The 25,651-nt window shown below is 43.5% G+C and overlaps 1 protein-coding gene and 1 long non-coding RNA gene across 5 annotated transcripts in view; one reads left to right on the top strand and one right to left on the bottom strand.

The window, feature by feature from the left end:
• Positions 1–15,880, top strand: part of LOC142577838 (uncharacterized) — a 34,344-nt gene extending 18,464 nt beyond the window's left edge. Inside the window, exon 3 of the long non-coding RNA XR_012827075.1 lies at positions 14,204–15,880. This is a non-coding gene — a long non-coding RNA (uncharacterized LOC142577838). The remainder of the gene's footprint in view (positions 1–14,203) is intronic.
• Positions 3,241–25,651, bottom strand: part of LOC142577811 (nonsense-mediated mRNA decay factor SMG7-like) — a 118,832-nt gene continuing 96,421 nt past the window's right edge. For all 4 annotated transcript variants that reach the window (XM_075687258.1, XM_075687276.1, XM_075687266.1 and 1 more), the window contains 2 exons: positions 7,673–7,728; positions 3,241–6,158 (listed from right to left, as the gene is read on the bottom strand). In XM_075687258.1, coding sequence (XP_075543373.1) covers positions 6,075–6,158; positions 7,673–7,728 — 140 coding nt within the window. In that variant the 3' untranslated portion in view covers positions 3,241–6,074. The remainder of the gene's footprint in view (positions 6,159–7,672; positions 7,729–25,651) is intronic.

Genomic DNA, 25,651 nt, shown 5'->3' with positions numbered 1-25,651 from the left:
CGAAATTGTTCTCCACTTTCGGCGGTGTTTTCTCTACTTCCTCTCTAAATAAAAAGATCTTGATCCATAAATATTTTCTTAAACTACGGTTGAATTTGTTAATATTCGCTTTTTCTTCCTGTTCGGCTGCTGCCTTGGCTCTCTCCCTTAGTAGATTGCTTAATTTCTCAACTCCTTGCGACTCTTGTTTCGAGTTGCCAATTTTGCACGAGAAGTGCTGTACAATTAGGGAAAAGCCAGACGAGGCAACGGCTGAGTCATATTGTTTATGGGTTTAAGTGGAAGCTTTAGCTCGGGCCCAACTCCAACGCCGCCTATTCAAATACATGTAAAAAGCAAAAACGTTTTTCTGAGATAACCCCTGGACTGAATTTAATGAAATTTGTTGCACTTGAGAGAGAAAGTTAAATTCTATTGACTGTAGGAAGCAGAATTTCAATTTAGGGCATGAATTTTGCGAAAAAGATGTTCAAATATTCGACAGTTTGAAAAATATAGAAGCACCAAGTTTACAAATTCATAGCTCTGCATCAAGAACAGATATCGCGGTTCTCTAAACAGCATTCGTTATTTAATTCAAAGCAGACAAATTCGGTACGACATTCTACATCTTACATGAATTTGTTACGTTGTTTACAAGGATTCTGCAAGAGCTGTATGCAGTTTGCAACTCTCTAACCCAGCAAGAAAAAATAATATCACAATTCTGTGAATTGCATCTGATACATCTAAAGGGGACAACATTGATATGTTACATATGAATCTAAAATAACTCAGTAATATAGAAATACAGCTTTTGCAGAACCCTTGTACACAGCGTAACAAATTCACATAAGATAAAATTTGACATATCAAATTTGTCCTCTTTGGATCTAATGGATGCCGTTTACAGAACTGCGGTATCTGTTTTTCATGCAGAGCTATTAATTTATAAACTTCGTGCCTGTATTCTTTTTTTTGAACTTCTGAATTTTTGAAAATATTTTTCACAAAATTCGGGGCATCAATCGAAATCCTGCTTCAATCAGTCACTAGAATTTAACTTTCTCTCTCTATTGCAACAAATTTCATTAAAATCGGTCCAGGGGTTATCTCAGAAAAGCATTTTTGCGTTTTACATGTATATGAATAGGTTGCGCTGGAGTTGGGCCCAAGCTAAAGCTTCCTCTTAAGGGTTATTGCAGGGCTTGATGATGGACGCTGTTTCGCATGATCTTAATTTGCACTTTATCCAACCCATATCGTGGTTATATGGTTCCGAGGATCTGCCACCGTAGCAGCGAGCCGTCACTCAAGGAAATAATGAAGCAAAAGGTCAAGTTAAACGCAACTGGCGTTTTGTCCGGCCGCAACTCGTTTCTCGTGCATACAGACCAGCCGACTACGAACCGAATCCCTTTCTTGGTCACTGGATCAATCTAAACAAAGAAGGTTGAACTAACAAAGCAACAGCAATGCGCATGACAGTTGAATAAATGGTGACAACTGAACGCATCTCGAGTTAATCGCGCGGGCACCGAATCTGAGAAAACTGGCCTTCACACCCCAGGAGATGCCGATAACTACTGCCATCTAAAAGGAGTGAAAAAGGCAGCAACATGTTGACCGCCAAATAGCTGTTAAGTCTCAACATTGATTTGGCGGTGCTTTAGGAATGTGTGTGAGGAGTGGTGGCGTGGGCGGGGGTATGCCTTTTAATTAGGGGGGGGGGGGTCAGGCCCCCCCGGGCCCCCCCCTGGATATGTGCCTGTTTACACTTCAAGATGCCGTACTCTACCGCCATAACATTCACCCCGACGGCCCTGCGTTACTCCTTGTGATCCCTAAACATCTTCGCTCAGCTGTTCTCTACGAACTTCATGACCTCCCCACTGCCGGTCACCTGGGTGTGTCACGTACCTACGACCAGATCCGCTGACGCTTCTTTTGGCCAGGGCTTCTTCGCTCCGTTCGAAGATACGTAGCTGCGTGTGACAAACGCCAGCGACGCAAGACACCATCGACGCTCCCTGCTGGGTACCTTCAACCACTCGACATTTCCGCGGAACCATTTCTTCGAGTTGGTTTGGACTTACTTGGCACTTTTCCTCTTTCTACCTCTGGGAACAGGTGGATCGCTGTGGCCACGTATTACGCCACGCGCTACACCACCACCCGAGCGCTTCCTACAAGCTGCGCAACAGGTGTCGCTGATTTTCTTCTACGCAACATGATTTTATTACATGGAGCTCCGCGACTTCTCACAGACCGTGGCTGGGCATTCCTATCGAAAGTTATCGCGGACATCCTGCAGTCCTGTGCCACGAGGCACAAACTATTCACGTCATACCATCTGCAAACAAATGGCCTCACGGAGCATCTCAATCGCACTCTCACAGGCATGCTAGCGAAATATGTCTCTTCAGACCACACTGACTGGGACCTCGCTCTACCGTTTGTGACATTTGCTTATAATTCCTCGCGCCATGACACCGCCGGTTATCCCCAATTTTTCCTTCTGTGCGACCGAGAACCAGCACTGCCCCTCGACACAACCCTCCCTGTTCACGCGGCACCGACCAGTGAATATGCACTTGACGCCATCGCCCGCTGTGCCCACGCAAGGGAAATTGCCCATGACCACCTTCTGAAATCCCAAGAGAGTCAAAAACGTTTGTGCGACCGGCGACACCGAGATGTGCACTTCCCACCTGGTTCTTTGGTGCTTTTATGGTCTCTGTTGCGTTAGGTCGGCATGCCAGAAAAACTGCTGTCTCATTACACAGGCGTGCCATGACTCCCGTCACCTATGAGATCACCCCTGACGCCCCATCTGCTTCCCAGTCCAGTGATATCGTGCACGTTGCACGACTGAAGCAGTATCACCCTCCCAGTGATGACATTTAGACGCTCCGGGACGTCGCTTCTGCCGCCGGAGGATTATGCTACACACGTGTGATATTTGATTGTTTGAACGAGGCGCGTGGGTGCCATCACTCGAGAAAATAGGAGGAAGAACGAACTGGGCTCGCGCTGTGAATGTAACCGGTCAGCACTGCAACCGCTTTTGTAAATATAACCTGTAAATAGTTGCTCGTCTTACTGACTCATCCTTTGCATAACAATATATACATATATAAGATTGAAGAAAAACCCAGAAGTTTTCGATAAGAGAAACTCCCGGGATTAAAGACCATACTGGGGCTTGAAAAGCAAACTATGGAAGTCAAGGCAGCTTGCTGACCACAAACAATTCTCAGCCATAGTGAAGGAAATGTTTATTTGGATGTTTCAAGGGTACTTTGAAACCCAACATCAGGCAGGAACCATAACTTCAAAACATTTCAGTTATGCTGTTTAACAGAAACATTGCTCCGCAATATAGAAAAAAAATGCAGTAGTGTTTATGAAAAAAAAAAAATGTACAGATGATTGTTCACTGCAGGAACAATAACATGGATTTCATTTAGTTGACTAAAAAAGTTACATAGTGCTTACATTCTCAAGTTTTAAACAAAGCGCACTCTCAACTAGGTGATCACATGAGAGGAGCATGTGGGTTATTTCAGATAAGATGAAACAAAGGGCAGCTGGCTGATATTTTGTTCATATTTTTATATGTCCCTGCCTAATTATTAGTCTAAATGGTCATTGTCTCTCTCACTCAAAAAAAAAAAAGTGAAATACAAGAAACCCCATATTATGATTAAATGGAGTGGTATATTCTTGTGCAGTGCCGTAGTACTGGCCAAGTTTGATCATGAATGAATCATAATCGGTTTTATTGTGATGATTAGAAAGATCAGAGGATGTTAATTACAGAAGGTGGCCCCGAAGTCAAAGACTGCAATGGGACCTCCTGGGAACAATGGAAACAAATTTTTGTGATATATTAAAAAATGTTGTGACACAAGCTAAGGACTGCTGGAATATTCCAAATGGGCTTTTGTAGCTGCCATTTCACTTCGAAAGAATACAAAACATACCTCTTTGTAACTTTTCCAGCCTCAGGTCTTCTGACAAAAAGTCAGCTGGAACTTTAAATTTACTTGCTTTGTTGATACGCAAAAAGGAAACATGCTCTGTTGTTGGCGCATTATAGCTAAATGCCACTCTGCTGGACCCCAAGTACCCCATTCATTTATCATCAATGCTATGCTAAAATCTAAAGATTCATCTAGAACTGTGCTAAGCATATATAATTAACGACAATGTTAATCTAAACCTTAAACAAAAGCCCATCTTAGAATCGTCTTACTTTCTGTTTAGGTATTCCACTGTATGCCAATGACAACAATGCTCAATTATATGACGCTAAACTCTACTTAGGGTGGGTCATAACAGATGTTCCTGTAAGGGTTGGCGTGGGCCATTCTGTCCAAGAAATGCGTCCGAGATGTGCCTCAAGTGGTCGAAAGTGTACTTAAGCATACTTTATAATCTCCAAATGAAAATAAGCAATAAATCATTTGCTTGAGTTGTTAAGCAATGAATGACTAATATAAATTTTAAACAAAGGTGTCAATCGGCTGCCCTATACTTGATCTGATCTGAAATAACCAATGTATACGAAAAATTCAAAGTACCATTTGCCTTACAACCTTAAGGACTGAAAAGTAGAGCTTGTGCACCATCTGCAACTCACTCTATACTTTCTGAGCTCACTGAAGGTAACGCATACCACTCACATAGGCATTGCAATGCCCTTATAAACAACTGAGACAAATAACAGACACAATACAGAAGCCTGCTGACCAGAAAACAAGGACATTGCAGACAAAGCTGTGCAGACAGCAATGCTGCTTGTACGAAAGAAATTGCAGTATATCTGTACGTGCATGCGTGACAAGAATCCCTTTGACCCAATCCTTAAAAAAAAAAAAAAAAAGAAAGGAGGGCAACCCTTGAGTCTAAAAAGCAGCAAGTGCATGGAGATATGGCACAAAAAGAATTTACTGTTTGGCATATACAATGTTTCCTACATCTTGTGCACTGAACCGTATCACTGTGCTCAATGACAAAAAAAGAGACAGTGTCATCCTTTCTGGTGTCTCGATTATGCTGCATTACAAGTGTTCAAACACACATGCACGCACAAGAAAGTACGAGTAAAAAATGCAAAATGCACTTACAGATGGTTCTTTTAAGAATAAACCAAAAGGCAAGTTTGAAGAAAACCTTTTGCCCTCTTTTGTCCAGTGTTTCAGGTGAGATAGCTAAAACCCGATACTAGAGAGATTTGTACTGCTACAATAGTTGAACTGGCCTGCAGAACTAAGCAACAGTTTTTGTGAACCACAGCTATGCCTCGCTCAGAGCAAAGCTGAGCTAAGCTGTGAAGGACCTTCAACTTAAACCTTTCTTTCCTGCTTACCCTGTTTCTGCAGCCACAAACAGTGAACCACACAAATGATGCAAGGTAAAAAAAAAGAAGGAAGAAAGACACATAGTGCACTTGAAATTTAAGGAAGGCATAAAATGATAAGCATAAACCAAGTAAATCTTGTCTTTGATGTGCACAGTTATGGTGTTGAGGACTGTGCTACTTAGACTTATGTGGAAAGGTACCAAGCCAAACAAGAAAGACAAGAAAAACAAACTTTTCTCTCATCCTTGTTGTGAGCAGGCAAACATGCGCGGTCTTGCACAAGACCCCCACGGAAACTAACCATGGGCCCTGCTGTACGCGTACAAACTTTGGGGAAGGAGGCAAATAAAATGTCATAAACCCGACCTGAGCCACAGTGACTACTCCAGATGGCCAGGAAGGATGCTCATCACTTGAAGTGACACTCCTCCGTGAGCACTTCACCTTGTCCAGGACTGACTGAGAAGCATGCAGTGATCAAAACTTGCAAACTCCAGCTAGGCCTGGGTGCTCTGATGACTCAAGTCACGCCTTGATGCTCAGTTCCCGAAAGCCAAAGAGTTTCCTTCTGCTGGCAGGGCCAATGCTCCATTGCCTGCTGTCAGCCAGTGGCCTTGCTTGCCACACTGCTTGGGCGACTGAACATTTGGGCATTCTGGTGACAAGAGCCTCATTCCCAACAAGCGCTTTGCTCCACAGATGGAAAGGGGGGGCGGACAGAATGCTTTCACTGCGCAGCACCATCTCTCCACTGCTTCTGCTGTTCAAGCAGACGCTCCAGCGGTGAGGGGCCAGGTCCCGACCACAGGGACTGCGTGAAACAGAACATAGGGAGGTGCTCAAGCTGTAACTTCAAAAGGCATGGTAGCAAGCAAAGGACTTGGTCTTGTCCCCCTTATGTAATGCCCCTTTGGGGCCTGTAAGGGTATAATAAATGATGATGATGAACAAAAAGGCGGTGTCTTTCAACAGTTTCTCTGTCTTAAACCCAACCTCTCCACAAATTTCATGGTTTACCACAACGAGAAGAAAGGGGGTTAACCGAGGGGCCCGATTTTTATTAGTCGTATCATAAGAAGCCAACAAGCACTGACACCAAGGACAACACAGGGGAAATTACTTGTGCTTAATAAATGAAATAAAGAAACGATAAATTATTGGAAATTAAAGTGGATGAAAAAACAACTTGCTGCAGGTGGGAACCGAACCCGCAGGTGGGAACCAAATGCGAAGGTTGTGGGTTCGGTTCCCACCTGCGGCAAGTTGTTTTTTCATCCACTTTAATTTCCAATAATTTATTGTTTCTTTATTTCATTTATTAAGCACAAGTAATTTCCCCTGTGTTGTCCTTGGTGTCAGTGCTTGTTGGCTTCTTATGATATGGTTTACCACAAGAAATTTATGCATTGAAGAAAGCTTTAAGAAAGAAACATGCCATAACTCCATAAATAACTATGTATTACTATTACTATCTGCAGCACAATGCTGTTACTTGGCTGTAGATGTGAAAAAATGTAAGGAAAACAGGGCTTGTGCTTTAATTTATATGGGATTTAATGTTCCAAAGCAACACTGGAGCTATGAGAGATATGAGAGCCAAGGGCTCTGGATTAATTCTGCATTTGGCAAGAGAATACCATTGCTGTGGTCTGCAATTGAGCCCACGACATTGTGCTCAGCAGCACAACACCGCTTCCATTGAGCCACTGTGGCAGGTAGGGCTTGCACATTGTAACATGGATGTAAACTATCAAGTGAAGGTCTCTGCAAAACACCACTGCCTTCCAAAATTGCATCTTTATTTCCTATCCAATTCAGAAACCAGTTTTCCATAATGACTGCCACTATTTAGCATAAGTCAATGAGTGGAAACCCTCAAAGAACAAGTATGGGGACTTGACTTCTCAGCACACTCTCATTGGTGCCACCCCTCCGCCCCCCTCTAGTGAACCTGATTTGATGTTATTGTGCATCATAAATGGAAACTTGTAATGAGAAACACAAGGAACACTTAAGATTTTTTTCTTACACTTCACACTTTTTCAAAACCTTTGATAAATAATAGGAAATATTACTTCTGAAAAAAATTTTGACTGTGCAATGCAGGCAAATATTTTACACAACAGTTAACTGGCATAATAAATAAATTTGTGTTCTCAAAAGGTGCTGCCAGGAACCTGCAGGAATGCTAGCAGTTTATGATGACATTCACTATTCATGCAATCTAAAAAGCCAAATTTGCAGAAAACCAATTGTCCTAACAGCGTCAACCATCCATATGCTCTTTATACACAAACATCAACAATACACACCACCAACCCTCACCTGAATCCTGGAATGCATCACCATAGGGTCAATTGCTCCAGCTGGCGATCTGCCACCTGCAACAAATAGACAAAATGGATAACTTGAGGTATAGCACAAAAGGGCACACAGGACGAGAGAGATGAAGACAGCGCTCTACGTCAAGTTGTGCAGTATCAACTAGCCCAACAGTCTGTTCTTTTGAGACGAAATGAACATAGCAGTACATTAAAAAAATGCAAACAGCTCAATAAGGAACCCAGAATTTGGCAGAAATGCGAACCATGGGACATATCAAAAGAAAAAATAATTATCCACAATGACAAACAAAATATTGAGTGGTTCAGCTTTTCAGCTCCATTTCACCAGAGTTTATGATTTTTTTTTTTTTGCATTGAGCATATACCAAGTGATAAGTTTTTAAAGTGGAAACAGACTTCTTAAAAACCTTCTCTGGCAGATGGCAATGTTCTGCTACATTATCTGGACTACTTGAAGAGATGGAAAACTCTTGCACAAAATCACAGCTAGCTAGCTAGCTAGCTTCATTAATTATCTTTGTATTTATTCTACACTTTAATTATGTCATAGAGAAAATATTTATACAGGGCAGATGCCCCAATTACACAATTGAAGCCAAGGAGTAATGAAATCACATCCATTTAGCAGAAATCTTGTGCTTAGCGCCAGTTAGGAGAAACATGTCCCCAAATACTGTGGTTAAATGCACTGACATCCCAGTTAACACTTAGCTCTGCAAAACAACATGAAGTACTGACACTGAGTTACATCACAGTTTATAACTTGATAGATAACGTGTTTCACACTTAAGCCACATTATTTTGTATGTAATGCATGCCATGTTCTAAGTTATGCTGAGTTTGCTAGGCTGCATTTTTTTTTTCATGCATGGTCCTTTTAGAAAATAGATTGCCCAGCCAAATGAATCCAGTGGTCTGTGAAAAGAAACACTCGGGCCTGATTTCTGGCCATGTGGGTCATGTGAGTGCCAAATCAACGTCGATCGTTGTTCTTCATTACGGTACTTTGTTTGCCATTCTTTCTGAGGATGCAAAAATTCCTGACAGCACAATCAATAGGCTTGCTTCTGGGCATTCTACATCCCAAGTGCAGTACCAATTACAATCTTTATTGATTTCTCTCGCCTAACACAGGGAAACTTGACAATGAAATACCATGCTACAGAAAAGGCACAGTAACATGAATGCAAATTAGGTGCGTTCAAGACCAAATTTAGTGAATGGCAAGTTGCACCAAAACAGCAGGTGAGTGCTTAATGAGCCTGTCATAGTAAACCTTGGAGAGATTTTATCCCTCAGTTTTTGCGACATGTTCCTGGCAGCCGTGCTATGCAATCTGCCACAGTAACAGAAATCTGCAGGGGCCTGACATTATGGCAATACAAAGCACAAAAGCCCATAATTAAACACTTTCATTGCCATGATCGAAGGCAACAAAGTTAAGAGAGCCTATAAATAGGATTGTCGAGGTTTTGGTCAAATTCACAAAAATGCAGAGGCCTCTATAGGCTATGTGCCACTTTAGCCTGCCCGTTGTGTGAACAGCCAGTTTCTGTATTAATGAAGCGCATACACAGTGGAAAAGTTTGGGAACAGCAACCTTCCATAATTTTGGTTGTCCATATTTATCAAGGATCATGATACTGAAATAGGCTGCTAAGCATCACTGAAATCCTCCAACCCACTAGACTGTCCTCATGCATTCTTACTTCTGTCCTTCTTTTAGAAGTTTGTGCTTTACACACAATATAATACTAGATCACAAGTTGCCAAGTTAGCGACAAGTTACTAGAAGGAGCCTGTGGTTGGTCCTGTGAACTGCTAAATCTCCTACGCTCAAGGATACCCTTTCTTTTTGGAGTACTTTTAAACAGAAATATACACTCATAATAACATGTGTGCACTTAAGACGTCTTTTCAACACTAAATTTCACACTGCACACTTTCACACTGCAAAAAACGGGTCAAAAATCAATTTCTTGAAAATCATATTTTGAGTTTCTATAACTCTTCTTCTATCCGATTCCAAAGTATCATTGCTGTAAACCATGTAGAAGTGCTCTAAAAAAATTTGTTTTATCAGCCAAGGGTGTGAAAAAGTTCGCGGAAATCAAGAAAGAACAGCTTTTTTCAAGCGACAATATCTCCGGATGGATGGATCCATGGATGTTATGAGCGTCCCCTTTGGAACGGGGCGGTGGGTTGCGCCATCAAGCTCTTGCTATTATACTGCCTAATGCCCTACCAAGGTTAAAAAAGAAAAAGAAAAGAATGAAAACATCCCCGATGAATTCCCATAACCAAATTTTCTGCAGGTACAACACTGCAACTATATTAATGTCGACAGAGTTCTGCACCTCACTTCGTTTGAAACCCAGGCACCATGCTCTTTGTAGAGCAGCAGAAAAGAATTCCATTTAAAAAAAAAGGGGGGGGGGACAAAGGCATACCAGACCAGAGACCACATGTACAAGAAGCCCCACATCACAAAACTCCCCAAAGACTACAAATTTGGTGCCTCTGAGAGAACTGAAGAGAAGGTGAAATGTTGAGAGCCGTTTTCTCATAACTGTTTTTTTTTGCCTTTCTCAGTTTCTGGAGCTGATTTGTTTGTTACCGTTTAGTATATTTTGACTCAATTTTTTTTTTTTGTCACGTTCCTTGGGCTACAGTGCAGGTTGTGACATTCTCCCTTTCTTATCTTGACTCTTTGTAAGTTACACGATATGGCTATTCGTTTACCCTGAAAGTGTGCTTGATGCGAAGGTAGCATAAGAAATGACACTAAAAAATTTGTTGAAAAAAAAACAAACAGCAAAACTGTATTTAGCTATGCAGTCAACACTCAACGAGCCTTCTATTGCGTTTCTTAAGCTCCCCAGGCCATCCCAAACGTTTGAGGGAGAAAAATTCTGCTTTATAAAATTCAATAGAATATTCACAAGGTATCATTCTGAAACTTTTATGGAAACATCAGGGAGGCAATCTAAACATTTGTCCCAATTTTTATCAAAATCCATGAAGAAATAGGGAAGTTTATTTCAAAGCTACATCCCCCCTTAAAGGTGCAATTTGGAGCATCAAACCAAGGCTTCAATGACCAGCACCATTCCTAGTGCTACCCCTAGTCATTTAACATGACTAGGGTCAAGAGTTTCTTGTTTTCTTTTTTCAGAACTTCAGCATACCCTTCCCATTCATTATCCAAAGACTTAATTCTTATGTTTCTTTCATCAGTATTTTATTCACATAAAAGATTTACTGGCATTTTCTGGCGACTACATAACAGTTCATGGGTTTTCTTGCTAATATCTGGCCAGCACAATGCTGTGACTTGACTGTATCTTGTTTCTATTAGCTGAGAATCAATGTACTTCTATATCATACCCAGGAAGTGTGACTGGGATAGTGCCACGTAAGGCATGTGAAACTATGGTATGTGTCAACCATGAAAATAGGTTCATGTTAATTGAAGATGCCCCTGGGCAACATGAACCAAGCATGTCCAGTGATGCCCTGAGCATGTCCATTCATTCATTGCATAGTTTGGGATTTGTTGTTGCTTTATATCTCACACCAAGAGTACTTTTTCATGGACTACTTGGTGCATTTTTGCTAACTCGAAATATACTTTTTCCCACTGATTTTGTGCAGCATTTTAAGTTCACATGGCAAGATAACTGTACCTTTGCCAGAATTTCAGTTTTGCACTGGCCCTAGTAATGCATGGCACAAGTTTTTGATGGCAGAAGACACAGTTATAACATGCACTGCGAGTGGCTGGATACGCACACACAGTATGCTCTCCACTATTGGTTGAGGTTACAAGTCGCACAAAACTTTCCTTCATAACTTAAAAACGAGTGTAAAAGAAACCAGGTATAAAGAAACAAATCTAACAGCTGCTGAAAGCAAGTTCAAGAACAAAGATTATGATATGAAAAAGGACAAGTGACAGTTGGGCACTCTTGGCCACTTCAATGTGAAGTACTTCACGCTAAAGCTCAGCACCTCAAACCCACACCAATCTCACAAATGAACAAACAATAAAAATTTCAGAACATATTTATTTTTTAGCGTAGAATCTCTGCGATGCGACACGGATGATACGAATGTCGGATAATACGAATAAGTTCTACAGCCAGAGTGCATTCGAAATTTAGGATGATACAAACCTCTCAAGCGCCATTGTGGATTCTACGAATCCATGAGCCACAAGCGCCAGTAGTAACACTTAAACAAAATTAAATTGAGATATTATGTACCAAAACCACGATATGATTACGAGGCATGTCATAATGGGGGACTACGAATTAATTTTGACCATTGGGTGTAAAGTGCACCCGGTGCGCGATACACAAGTGCCTTTGCACTCTGCCCCCATCGGAATGTGGCCGCGGCGGCCGGGATCGACCACGCGACCTTGAGCTCAGCAGTGCAAGCCCATAGCCACAAAGTTACCGCGGCAGGTAGCATTAACGTGGTGACTAGGCTAAGATGCGTTTAGAGCTATTGTTCTGGCCTGCAGAGTCAGCCGATCTCCTCAATTGTGATGGCGCTTGGCGTCACTTGACTGTAACAGTGCTCATCGGTGCCGTCGTTGCAAGGCACAGCCAACTTACTCAGCCCTGCGATTCGGCGTGCCACTCCTCCATATTCGAGCTCTCTCGCCCTTGCCTATGTACCCAGCGCTTGCGCATCGCATTGAAGTGCGGAAGCATCCACGCTGATAAGTCAACACTAACAAATGCGTGCAGCGTGCGGCATACTCTGGGTCAAGTTCGTAGGCGAAGAGCAGCAGAAGTTGGTGCAAGCAATGACGACTGGTGCAGTAGCGATTAATGCGGCAACACGCGACAGCCGAAATGCTGTATGCCGTGGCCATCTCTGAGGCATGCAGTGGCATCGGGGACCCGTTCGGAAGAGCACAACAGACCTATTTTTCAGCTTCTCAAAAAATTCTGAGCGGGTCGATCATACGACAAAATTTTGGTTGCCGCATGGCGTCACGCTCGCTCATGCGGATGCGAGCCGCGCACTCTCTATGTTGCAAATAGTGAGGCTGTGAACAAAGCAGCCACCTGCGCGCTCGCTTTCTCTGGCAAGGGGATACCTTTTCTTTTTTTTTCTTTTTTGAGAACCGCTTGGCAGCTAATACCGAATAGATTTCTGCCGGTTCGTTACGGCATTGCAACATTCAGTCGCTGGCTTGCCGTCTAGGCAGCTAATCTCTTGGCCTAAAACAGCTTGGCTGAAATTGAGCAGTCACGATGAAAGCTGAAAGGTAATGACTCCACAACCAAGCTAAGCGGGAAATCAAGATTTACTTATGGACGGCCAGCACTTCGCTGCGGTTTCAGAGATGTCGCGCTCAAGCTTAGCGAGCAGGCAGAAAGCTTTCTTGCACAAGCACGTTAACTGTCACTATGCTTCACTTTCGGTGCTGCGGTAACTATCAGGTCAACGAAATTAGGCGCGCACGTGGACCAGATTGACCGGCAGTCAGCCACTAACTCGCTTTTTAAACTAATTTATTCTGTATGGATGGAAAACCTACATGTATGCGCAGTAACCCCAAGGATGAATTTTCGCTGCGCGACATACCAGGCCAGCGACAAAGATCGGCGCACATCGGGCGAACCATGTATAGCTGAATTGCAGCGAAAGACTAACATTTTCATGGTAATGGCGTTGCGAAAGGTAATGAGAATTATTTTTTCTCCCCCCCAAATTCATGTTTGTTTTCAAGGTGACAAATTGTTCGTCAGAAATTGCGCGGGACCGTTTCAACAGCAAATAAATTTCCAAGGATGGATTTCCATTGCTTATGTACGAATTTCGTTTGCGCGCATTGATGAGAATTATGTACGATGCTAATATTTAGCGTGACCTCACGAGATTCGTATCACATCGAGGTTCTACTCTGTCGCAAAGTACATTATTGTCGCTGTTACTGCTCAAGTTTAGCGCCCGCCATTACCACCTTCTGCTTCCCTCATACAGGAGCGTTCCTTCCTCACTGGTGTTTACTGCTGAAAATGACCACAGCTCCTGCGCTCTCTATCCAGAGTCCCGGCCCCAGACACGGCAGCAGCTGTGTCGCCTTAGTCCCTTCCATGTTACTGCTTTCAATTTGTTCCGTGACATGTAACAGATGCTGAACCCTTCATTTCTGATGCTGACACGTGTTGCCTGACTCTTGCTTATCATAATGTGTTCGTGCGCTGACTGATCACCTCGACAATGGAGAGGAAAGACAGGCTAATTAAAGGAAGCGAGCAGCAGCGGTGACTGTTCTGTAGAGATGCTATTAGGCCGAATGGCCATGAGGTAAGTGTTTTCCCTGACGTTGCCCCATTCCCGCTGACACTCAATGTTTAGCGCTTCCCTTCACGCTACATCCAGACATAAGACGGATTTGGTCGCTTCACAGCGGCCTAGTTTCACAAATTTTGTTGGCAACATTTGCAGACTACACTAAGCCGCCAATATGGTCTGGACACCGATGCAGGTCACCAGCAGCCGCTCAAGACCACCAAGCCCCTCTGAGGAACACCTGGTGCCTAGTACCCGTTTGCCTAAGCCATTTTATCTGGCACGGACAAGACATGCAGCATAGCCCTGCTACATCTTGTTTACAGGACCAGAAGGGGGGAAAGAGTGTAAGAGCGAAAAAACGCTCAAAAGACAGCAGAAGATGCATCAGCTTTGCATATTGCTAAATGGACACTTAACTGCGTCTCACCGACACCATGCAGTGAAGCCAAGCTTAGGACTCGTGTGAGCCCATCAGTAACGAGAGCTGGTTCTGCGTGCTCCTGAGAAAGAGGGCTTATACATTGTGTGCTACTAATCCTGCCGCTAAGCCTCCGTTCAGTCGGCGTCGTGCGATCAGAGGCAAACAATGGAGGAGCCCATCTTCTTGTCTCGCACGACCTGCCGCTTCATGGCTGCATTGCAAGGAGTTGGTTAGATGGAGTACAGTGCCACAGGGGCTGCTTCCATCTCACAGCCCCTGAGGTGATCCACATCTCACTCCAGAGAACTGCCTTAGAAACAATGCGGGCACTTGCCAGTTTCGTGCCTGATACCAGTGAGATGTGCTGATAGCCATCTAAGTGTGTGCCCGCTATTAGGTGTGCATTCCTGCTTCCTATCTGTATTTACTAAGCAGAAGCAACGTGCTCCAGTCAGTGAAGGTGCCTTATTTTGAATGAGCTAAGTGCACGACAATACTTGCAGCGTGTCGGGCACCCCTTCATTGACTCGCTGACTGTGCTTCAGTGGACCGCTGCTTATACTTCCTAGAAGGCAAGTGTTTCATTGCGATAGCAATAATAGGGACACTCCAGGCGAATTTTCGCCATTGTCGTCACCGTGGTGGTCCGGATAGACGGTTTCACATGCTCGATAACAGCAGCGAGCCTCCAGCCACAGTAAACTTCCGATCACATGTTTTTTCGGTCTGCTATACACTGGAACAAAAAAACGTGTTTACGTTGTTTTAATATATGGAAAGAATTTTGGAGCGAAGCTGTGTATGACTGGAATCTTTAAAAAAAAAAAAAGAAAGCCCCGAGATGGATCTTGGTGATAGTGCAGAAAGGGTCCAAGTTCAATGGGAGTTGCGGTATGCATGACTCCCGCAGCCTCAAAGAGCGAGAGCTCGAAGTCTTTCTGAGTGACGTGTTCGGTTGGATGTCTCTCGACAACACATCTATCGCCATTGTGGGGGACTTCAACGTTGACATCAACAGACCCAATGGATGGTGGATCTCATCATTCATGGTGGAACCCTTCGGCTTAAAGTGTTACAATGAAGTGGATGTGCTAACAACAAGACGTAACAAATCATACATTGATCTCACATTTAGCAAGAATGTGTCTAAAATCGATGTGCAACCAATTGCAGTTTACCATACCGACCACAAGGCAACAGTCAATATGGTGACCAAGTGAATGGAATTAAAATGCGTTGTGTACTGTCAACTAACTTAACATAAATACCAAATTACATAAATAAATGAATATTTTACGCTTCCAGATAAAAGAAAGGCACATAATGCCTCAAGACTAATATTTCTAAGTTTTTGCATAACTTACGGCAAACTTGACTTGTAGAGATTGTGAACAGGAGAAAAAGCACTGAAAATCTGCGTGTATCTGTTTCAACGCACTCCTCCTACTTGCTAGCAAAACGGGAAGTTGTCCAGGGACTATGATTGTAAACAGTGAAAGGGCCTATGAAGACGAGAGTTTCTTTTTTGTTTCTGCCCAAGCATCACGCGCACGCGTACTGGAGACTTTTGCAAGATCTGGGGACTCTTGCTTCTAATGTGTGCTTGCTTCGGTATGACGGAGGATGGCGCGCTTTGCTCCCCTGTATGTGCCACCTATACTTCTGGTCAAACGGGACATAACGGCCGATACAGAGCCTGTAATGGCGAAGTGGCAGTTGTTTGTCGTCAGTGGTTGGCCCGTATCACTGTGGAGCATGTGGCATAACGTTTGCCATTTCGCCGCGAGTATTTGGTGCCCTGCCAGTGCCACGGCCATCGGTGACAGGAGGAGTACGTGCCACATGGGCACGCTCTGCGTATGTGCTGCCCAGCCATGAAAAAGAACTTAAGTATAACGTGCAAATGAATAGGTTACAATACAAGAAATTCGCAGTAACAAAGTGTCATTAATGCAACGGTCTGTGGCCGCTAAGGCGGAATCTACCTAAGCCCCTTTGCCCTCCTCCCCGCACTTCGCTGCCCTTGGCAGGAACTCTCCGTGTAAGGCCTGGCGGCGAAGCATAGGTAAAGAACAACTACTACAAGTAAGCGAGGGAAACGATGTAATAATGCATAATAGAAGTCACACTTTCACCCAAAAGGCGAAACATCGACAGCGTTGGCAAATTAGTGGACAACTATACGAAGTAAGGACAGTAGTTTTATTGGTCGCATAAACATGCAAACATAAGCATACTAATTAAATTAACAACCATGGTGTCACGCGTGCACAAGCAAACATAAACACATCTCACTCGGTAACCGCGGAAACTCGCTGTCAAAACACTGCAGTGAGGAAACGCGGCAGCAGCAGTGAGCGAATTAACCTTTGAGCTGTCACTCGCATCAACGTCAACTAAGCTGCGAAAACACAGCGTGGACTCTGTACCCGTCACAGATGGCTTTCAAGAACAGCGGCTGCCCGGAGAACGCCCCCCCCACTTCCTCCCCTCCTCAAGAAGCCTCGCAGGCGATCGCTGGCTCACCCTCGCACGCTTTCACTCACACATGCAGTATGTGGCACGTGGCAGCAATTTTACCGCCCTTGTAGTTTATGCGGAACCTCACGGCGACAGTGATGATAACGGTAGAAATGCACCTGTAGTGTCAATATAATTACTATCACAATAATAATTGAAAAATACCGTGGAACAGGCGATTCGAACTACGGACTTCCCAATCACAGGTGAAGTGCAGACCGCTATGCCACAAAAGACGAGTGGAGAGAGAGAGAGAGAGAGAGAGCTTATTCTGGAGTATTTATGCGTGGTTGCGTAGTGCAGCTCGGCTACGGAAACCGGAGCAAAGCGTGCTCACGGAGAAGGGTGTGCTTTGCTGGAAAGGCAGATGCCGAGAAGGGAAAGTAGTGCGATAAGGTCCTATCATGCCCCACGCGCCGTTTGCTATGGGTACTAGAGAAATGTTGCAAGGGCGAGCAGAGAAGGATGGTGGCTTGATACGCGCCGTCCTTCCGCATGCGTGCGTGCGTGCGTGCCTGCGTGTGTAAAGGGGTGAGGACCAGGAGGGAACAGGCGAGCGCGCGTCTGCTGAGCCGTGCATAGAGAGGCCCGCGCGCCCTATTACGGAGGTAATATGCGGCGAATGCAAAGGCTCGAGATGGCTAGTCACATGTGCCATCTTCCCATGCCTAGTGTTGGAGGTCGTGTAAACTCGCGCTTCAGGGACACATTGAAGCGAGAAGCTGCAAAAAACTATTGCTGCGGGCGCTCTTATCACGCCAACACTGTGAAGGCGAGTGTTCGCGGTCATCGGGCGACATCTGTTCATGTTAACCTGTATGCGCATGACACCATGCTTGTTAATTTATTTAGTGAACAAATGTTTACTGAAATTTATATGACCGATAAAACTACAAGCCTTACACTTCGTGTAGTAGTTTAATAACTTTGCTATCACTATCAATGCTTCAGCTTTCGTGCGAAACTGCGACCTTTTGAATGCAGCATTTGAACACTGGTGTGGGCACCCAATGGAAGCAGATGAAAAAGATAAGCAGTGCAATCGGACAGCAAAAGGTCGTGCTCTTTGACCTTCAACTGAGCAATGCACACTTGAACACCGTTGATGCGATTTGCACAAGACTGCCTGAGAGTGAGAAAAGGAGGCGGGTAACGCATGAGCGGGGGAAACTAGCGGTCTGCGAATAAGTCTACGCTCGTTACAACGGACCCGCGTACAACAGACTTTCGGATATAAGAGACCAAATAGTTCTACCTATTTTATTACATTACATTATTACATTACATTACTATTATTACAGTGGACGAAATTAGCGGCAATTTTTGTCAAAATCAAGTGTATAAAATGGACTTTTGCCATGTCCACACGGGCTGGCAACTGACTCAGGAGGGTCAGCCGACGATCGCGGCTCAATATCTTGTGCACGAGGAAGGGAGGAAAGCCAGGTGGAAGTGCGCCATCTTTCGTGTGCAAGGCACGGGGGGAGTGAAGGAAAGAGGCGGGGCGGGGGGGGGGGGGGGGGGTATTCCGGTGGCTTCTGTCAACGGCGCAGCCGCGTGGGAGCCGTATCTTGAAAGTGATCTGCGATGTGGACAAAGTGCACCCAGTGATGGTAGCTTTGTATGTGCTGTGCTTTCAATGTTTAGTTTGCGTAGAAGCGAGAGAACACACGAACATCAATTCGCTCGCTGCTGATGCCACGCTTGCTTAATTTGCTATCGCAATTGATGCTTCACCTTTCGGGTGAAACTGCGACTTTTTTGTTTGTTCCTTACTTTGAACTTTCGTCACTCACTCTTTGCAATAAAGTTTTCAGACATTGTGGCGAAAGTTTTGGAAGTGAGGCGTTTCGTATATTACGGACTTCGGATAAAATGGCCGTTTTTTGTTGGATTATCAGGGTCCATTGTAACGAGAGTCGACTGTATATAGAAAAATTTTGCATACGAATTCAATACCAATACTTTGGTTTGAATATTGGATAACAATACAGATTACAATATTCAGAGCGAACTTGGCAAGTTATTACAGTAAAATCTGGTTCATTCTTGTTAAATTTTAAGTCACACCGAGGTTATATTACTCGTTGATTACAGTAAAATCTGGTTCATTCTCATTAAGTTTTAAGTCACACCGAGGTTATATTACTCGTTCACCTAGATTCCAAGGTGGAACATCTGGGTGCATTTAGACACACTGAATGCGAGGTGGCGAAGGGCCAGCCCACAAATAGATTATTCAGTCTTCTCAAGCCAGTGGCCAAAACGCCACCCACTTGCAGCAAATTTAAGTGGGGTCTCTGACAGCGACCATCTCTGACAGGGTTTAGAATCAGAGGACTTGTCTGAAGCGATGAAGCTGAAATTGCGTAGCCAGTTCAGAGTGAACTTGGCAAGTTATTACAGTAAAATCTGGTTCATTCTTGTTAAATTTTAAGTCACACCGAGGTTATATTACGCGTTGATTACAGTAAAATCTGGTTCATTCTCATTAAGTTTTAAGTCACACCGAGGTTATATTACTCGTTCACCTAGATTCCAAGGTGGAACATCTGGGTGCATTTAGACACACTGAATGTGAGGTGGCGAAGGGCCAGCCCACAAATAGATTATTCAGTCTTCTCAAGCCAGTGGCCAAAACGCCACCCACTTGCAGCAAATTTAAGTGGGGTCTCTGACAGCGACCATCTCTGACAGGGTTTAGAATCAGAGGACTTGTCCGAAGCGATGAAGCTGAAATTGCACAGCCAGAGAGAGAGCCTGCCACTAGAAAAATGACAGCTTAAATGCTTTCAAAGAAAGTTGAGAGCAAAGGGAAAGCAACTAATTAACAGACTCGAAAGCCAAGTAAATTGATGAAGCCCTTGCAAGTACGACCTATGTTGATAGTACACTCTAAAACAAAATTACACCCTTTGGGTTGTACCATGCCACACAACAATAAATGTCATCTGTCTTGCCCGCATTTCCTTTCTTTAACGCTGCGAGCCCGGGACTTCCCAGTAATGAACGGCATGCGCGTTATCAGCATGACATAACATTCCTAACAGGAAAGCAGCGGACGCGAGGTTTTCAAGAAAGGAAACTCAAGCAAGGCAGATGGCGATTATTGTTGTGTGGCAGATATACACCCCAAAGAGTGTGCCTCTGTCTAAGAGTGTATACGCATTTGTCAGCTACTGGTGAGATCTAGCTCATTGACCTTACCTTTGTGACAAAATGTTGAAAGCTAAAAAGGTTTGATGCCACGGGATGCTTGTCAATTCCTCAGCTCAACATACACTTTCGAGATGCCATTCTGTCCTGTATGCCAGCCCAAACGTCCACAGAGAGACTAGGCAAGGCATCTAATTCACCTTGTGAAGTTCTTGCTGAATTTTAATAAATGAGAACATTACCGGGATTGCCATTTCTGCCATCTTTTCGGCTGCAAATGTGCCCGTTATGTGAATTGGACACCACAATGGCATCTTTCCGCCATGACATGACTATGTTACATATTTTCAATATGTAAAAAAAACTCAAGCTAGTCCAGTATTCTGCCTGAGCAAATGCATGAGGCAGCACAAAATTGGGCATAGTACAGTCACAACGATTGGACTGCTATCTGTGGTAAATACGTTCACGCGACTTTCAATGGACAAATCACATTGTGACACCAAATGCGATTGCCTGCAAACCAGGGTGCAAACTCCCACGCCGGCTATGATCATTTTCGAAATGGTAATGAAGAACGCCAGCGAGAAGCTTCACCAGTACAAGGATGACGTTCATCAAGTGCATGCCACTTGATGAACATACAGTATTGCATTTCATAGCAGGATGATTATAAACAGGGTATACAGTGGAAATGCTCATGGAGAACACACGCCACAATAAGGCTACAAATATCCCCCTCCAGGTGCTTAATTTGCAGGTTAGAGCGATGAATCGCAATTACCTTTCTTTGGCAGCTGTCATTTCTGTCTTGAATCTGTGCCTCCCAGAAAATGTTAAAAGAAAAGATGTGTGAATCCTCGAATGTACACATCAAGCATTAGTGTGATGAACAGTTAGATTTTGCAAATCAATTTCTTTTTTCCATTCGGTTTTTTTAATATTCAGCGCCCCTGTGGTCAGTGCCAATTTTCGACGGTGCAATGCGCCAGCCGGTACAAATTACACGAAGTGGATGAGAATGGCAGAAGCAGGAGCATCTATGGAGGGGACGCACACATTCTTTCTTAGCACCTAAGCCTGTGGGGAGATCGTATCGGGCAGCCAATGCAAGATACTAACACACAGCCTGTATGAGATCCACATGTTTACATGACGAAGATTTTATCGAAACCGTGACACACAAGCCACATTTAATTCTGTACCAAAGTCTGTTTTATCGATTTCGTCCATAGCGTGCGCTATTAAGAGCCCTTCCATTGAAATACCTGCCCTGCCGTTGGTGTCACAAACTTCACCCATACTTGTGGAGCAGGAGACTGGGCAATTTCCAAGCGATCGCTAAAGGCCGACGAGAGATGATGTACTAAGGTAAAACTTTGCAGGAAGAACTGAGCAGACCTTTTGTACCTACTATTGAGTTTTAAACAGGGTGTGGTAAAATTACAAAGCTTGAAATTAATTACCATGAACCTTGGTAGAGATGGTGTGCACCGAGGCAGCCCACAAAGAACCTTTTTCAGCTTTATAACGGTCTTCATGTGAACATCTGTAAACTCGAGTGAGCTCTGTAAAGACTCCAGCACCAGCTAAAGCAGCACTTGGAAATCACTGCCAGCATTTGAAGGGTCAATTCTCAGTTGATGCTGTCCTTGATGTATGCCTATCAAGAGTTTGCATATAGATGCACTAGATTTTTTACTTTCTCGTGTGCGAAGTTTGCAAATAATTCTTTTTTTTGCATGCAATGCATCTTCCAAATCAAAACATCATTGCAATGCACACTTAAGAGAGAGAAAAGCTGGAGACAAGAATCGACAAGAGCTTATTTTGCTACCCAAAAGGAGCCATTGCTATAGCTGCTTTACTGCCGCTCCCGTTCAGCTGTGAGCATGGCTCCCGCCATTTTCCGCTTTGCCCAATGGCCACGTGTTATGAACAGTATGTGCATATTTGCACTCGTAGCTTGAGCAGCCAGCGATTAGATGATAGGCAAACACCCATGGCGATTTGGGTCGATCTCCATGACGGAAACGCTTGCGGAACAAAAAAGTACAACAGCCTAGCAGCAGCATACATTCTCACAAACGATGGAGCAAGCAGACTTGACTCAATTCCACCTTCCAATTAGGTGTGACGTGTGAGCAGTTGTATGCATGCGCGCCAAGTACAGCCTGGCAGTCGCCTTTCAGAGTTCAGAACTCTCAAGGGGAATCCTGAGGAGATGACTCAAAATATGAAAATGAACCCACTCCGTGGCGACTACGATCAAGGGGTGTTAAGTGCAAAATGGTGACATTAAGTCATGTATTAGGCCTTCGGTGCTTGGTATTAGGCCCAAAACTCGTAATTTCATCCGTAGTGTGCGAAGCAGCAGTGTGCAATAGTAGATGATAAAGCTGACATGCCAGGATGAGATGGTAGAGATGGTGTGCACCGAGGCAGTCCGCAAAGAACCTTTTTCAGGTTTATAATGGTCTTCATGTGAACATCTGTAAACTCGAGTGATTAGATGACAATAGTAGATGACAAAGCTGACATGCCAGGCAGCGCTGGAAGATCTAGGCCCTGCCTACAACCCATGGCAGAGTTAAAGTCAATCAGTGCATGCCTCGATATGCTCAGACCACTGTCGAATAACCGACACAGTGACATCAGGTCATGTGAAGCACCTTCCACACTCAACGTCTGCATTTTTGTCTGCATTGATCTTACCGAACAGGCGACTAGCAGAACCCTCTTGCTGTAAAAATGACGACTGTTTGGTTTTTTTCTGGATGGATAAAGAACAAAACTTCCGAGGCTTTGCAAGAAAGCCAGGAAGTATGTGGTCATTCAATGAATATAAGTACCGAAGTTCTCAATGGCAAAATTTTCAAAGCCAGATGAGAGGAGTAAACTCCTGAGCATGTGAACCAGCTGCATAAAATTTCCTGACATGCAGCACTACAATAATTTTTTTCTTCTCAATACAATTTGGGAACTACTGTATGGTATTCACACACCCCTAACTAAAATCATTCCTTGCATTTTTGAAGTCTAAAAGGAATGTGTACTTGTACTGCAGAACCAGAAGAAATAAAAGGTTACATTTCATTTCAGCTTGCTGTTTCATGAACAAGACACCAAAACTAGCCTGCATGATCCAAGAACAGTGTAATGTGTCTGATTTTGCACAAGAGCAAAACAAAATATGACTCTGCTGTAGTGCTTTCAGGTTTAGCATAAAATAACTGCCACAGCACTGTGCAATACAAGATCCATTGAACAAATGTCAGATAATTTTAAGAAAATCATTAGTGCTTCTCTAGCCGTAAACAATACGTAACCTGTTGACACCGGCTACAGTTGACCCTAATTATAGGAAAATCTCACTTTCAGCAGTCCAGAAAACTCCACAGGCTCCTAGGACAAGAACACAAAAGCTTGCATCATAATTTCTGAATCAGTTGTTCATATTTTGTGCCCGTAATGCGTGACAGCACACAGAACTAGTGCTAGAACCCACCATTAGATGGCGTCACATAAATCATCACTAGAGGCCAATGCAAGAGACTTCCACCTCTTGCTTGTTTACAAAGCTGTGTTGAAATCTAGCATACTAGTACAACAAAGTAGTGATGCACGAGGCCGTTCTGTATGCAGCTGTAACAACTATCAGCAACGTATATGAATTGTTCTTGGTGCCACAGGCAGTAGCGAAGAAAGAAAAAGCTGCTAGCCGTAAAAAGACTTTTTTTTCCCAATACATACAAATCATCGGAAAACACAAGACAGTTTAGAGCTTTTGTAACTCAAGGCATGTATTCACTGCTGCGTGCATCACTACCACTGTTACTAGAAATTACTAGACTCTTTTCTTTATATAATAATAATAAAAGAGTTAAGTTATGGGGTTTTACATGCCAAAACCACTTTCTTATTATGAAGTACGCCATAGTGGGGGACTCCGGAAATTTGGACCACCTGGGGTCCTTTATAGTGCACCTAAATCTGAGTACACAATCAAAAAGAGAGAGAGAGAGAGAGAGAGAGAGAGAGAGAGAGAGAGAGAGAGAGAGAGAGAGAGAGAGAGAGAGAGAGAGAGGAAGCGTGTCTGTTTGTGTGGAGGTAGAATAGTAGTAGTGATGCAAAACTATTAAAGAAGTGACTATCGGTAGTATTACAATACTTTGCTATTGACAGTGCTAGTGATACTTTTTCGCTTCTTGGCTAGTGATATTACAAAAAATTATGCGATAACTAACCCTCACAAACACTCATTTCACGCAGTTGGGAACAGGAAACTTTATCTTGCAGAGTTTATACGTGATATGTCGCGCGATTTTACATTATTGATAGTGCACTTGATGGTACTATCGATTGTACTATTGGTAGTACCCTCTCAATGGTACTATCGATAGCTTTGCATCACTAGATGGAAGCCATCGTCACATATCAAATGGCAGATGCTTGGACACAACCAATATCATGGTTTCTTAAATCACTATCTATGTCAGGCAAGTGTTTCTGTTAAAATTCTGCCCTGATATCTTTCTATAATAGAGTGTCTTGGCTCAACTTTTCAGGTAAAAAGCAAAAAAAGGGACATTTTTCAGAAAGATTCAGTCTTTCCACCTGCACCACTCCTTTATGCTCCAGGCCAGCACTTGCTCCAAGACTATAATAAAGGCTGATGTCCCGCCCAGAAAAGTTGCACACATCACTGCAGGTTCACATGCTTGGTCGCAGAGCTGGCCTAGTGTTTCCAATTTGCCATGGGAGTCTAGCACAAGTCAAAATGCATACAAATGTAGCAATTGACACTGATGAAGAAATACATTGACACTGCTCTAAGTACTTTATGCATCTCACATTACTTAAAGAAAGGGTCACTAAAGGCAAATATTTAGTCAAGCTAATGCAATAGATAAAGGCTCGAGGATGTCTAAAGCATCACTATTATTGCAAACAAAGCTTTAGTGATTGAGAAATTGAGGTAAATGCAGGACACGATTCGAGACCCACCCGGGACATTCAAGTACTAGCCCAATGACGTAGGTACTCTTAGTTATAGTTTTGTCACTAGTACTCAACCAGTCGTAATACAAAGATAATTGCATCGCATTATCAGATGGAAGAAAATGCTACTTGTCCAGTTCCATTTCATTCTTAGAAAAAAAATTCATTGACGTTACCGACGGCAGTAACGTACGGTGATGGCATAGGCAATGTCACCACTTTCCACTCAGGAGCAGGCTATTTGAATTAGATTAGAGGTATGCGGACCCTTCAGATGCAATATCCTCTTAAACTAAGTCTTTTCTTGGCATGAAAGAAGTGTTGCAAGGTTTCTGGAATGGTATTTTAACAGTCCACATTGACTTAATATTTGCCTTCAGTGTCCTTAAAAGAAACCACTCTTTCACGATTAATGAGTTCTCCATAATCAAACACATTTTTCAAACAAACTGAAAGCCTTTCTTTTTCTTTCTCAGTGCTAGGCAGCATAGAAAACATAAAACACCCATAGACAGGGAAGCAAGAGCTGCACTTAGCTCTTGC

This window comes from Dermacentor variabilis, chromosome 1 (genome assembly GCF_050947875.1).
Source record: "Dermacentor variabilis isolate Ectoservices chromosome 1, ASM5094787v1, whole genome shotgun sequence".
In the NCBI taxonomy this organism is placed as follows: domain Eukaryota; kingdom Metazoa; phylum Arthropoda; class Arachnida; order Ixodida; family Ixodidae; genus Dermacentor; species Dermacentor variabilis.
Note: the sequence above shows the minus strand (reverse complement) of the source record. Positions and strands in the feature narration are given on the sequence as shown.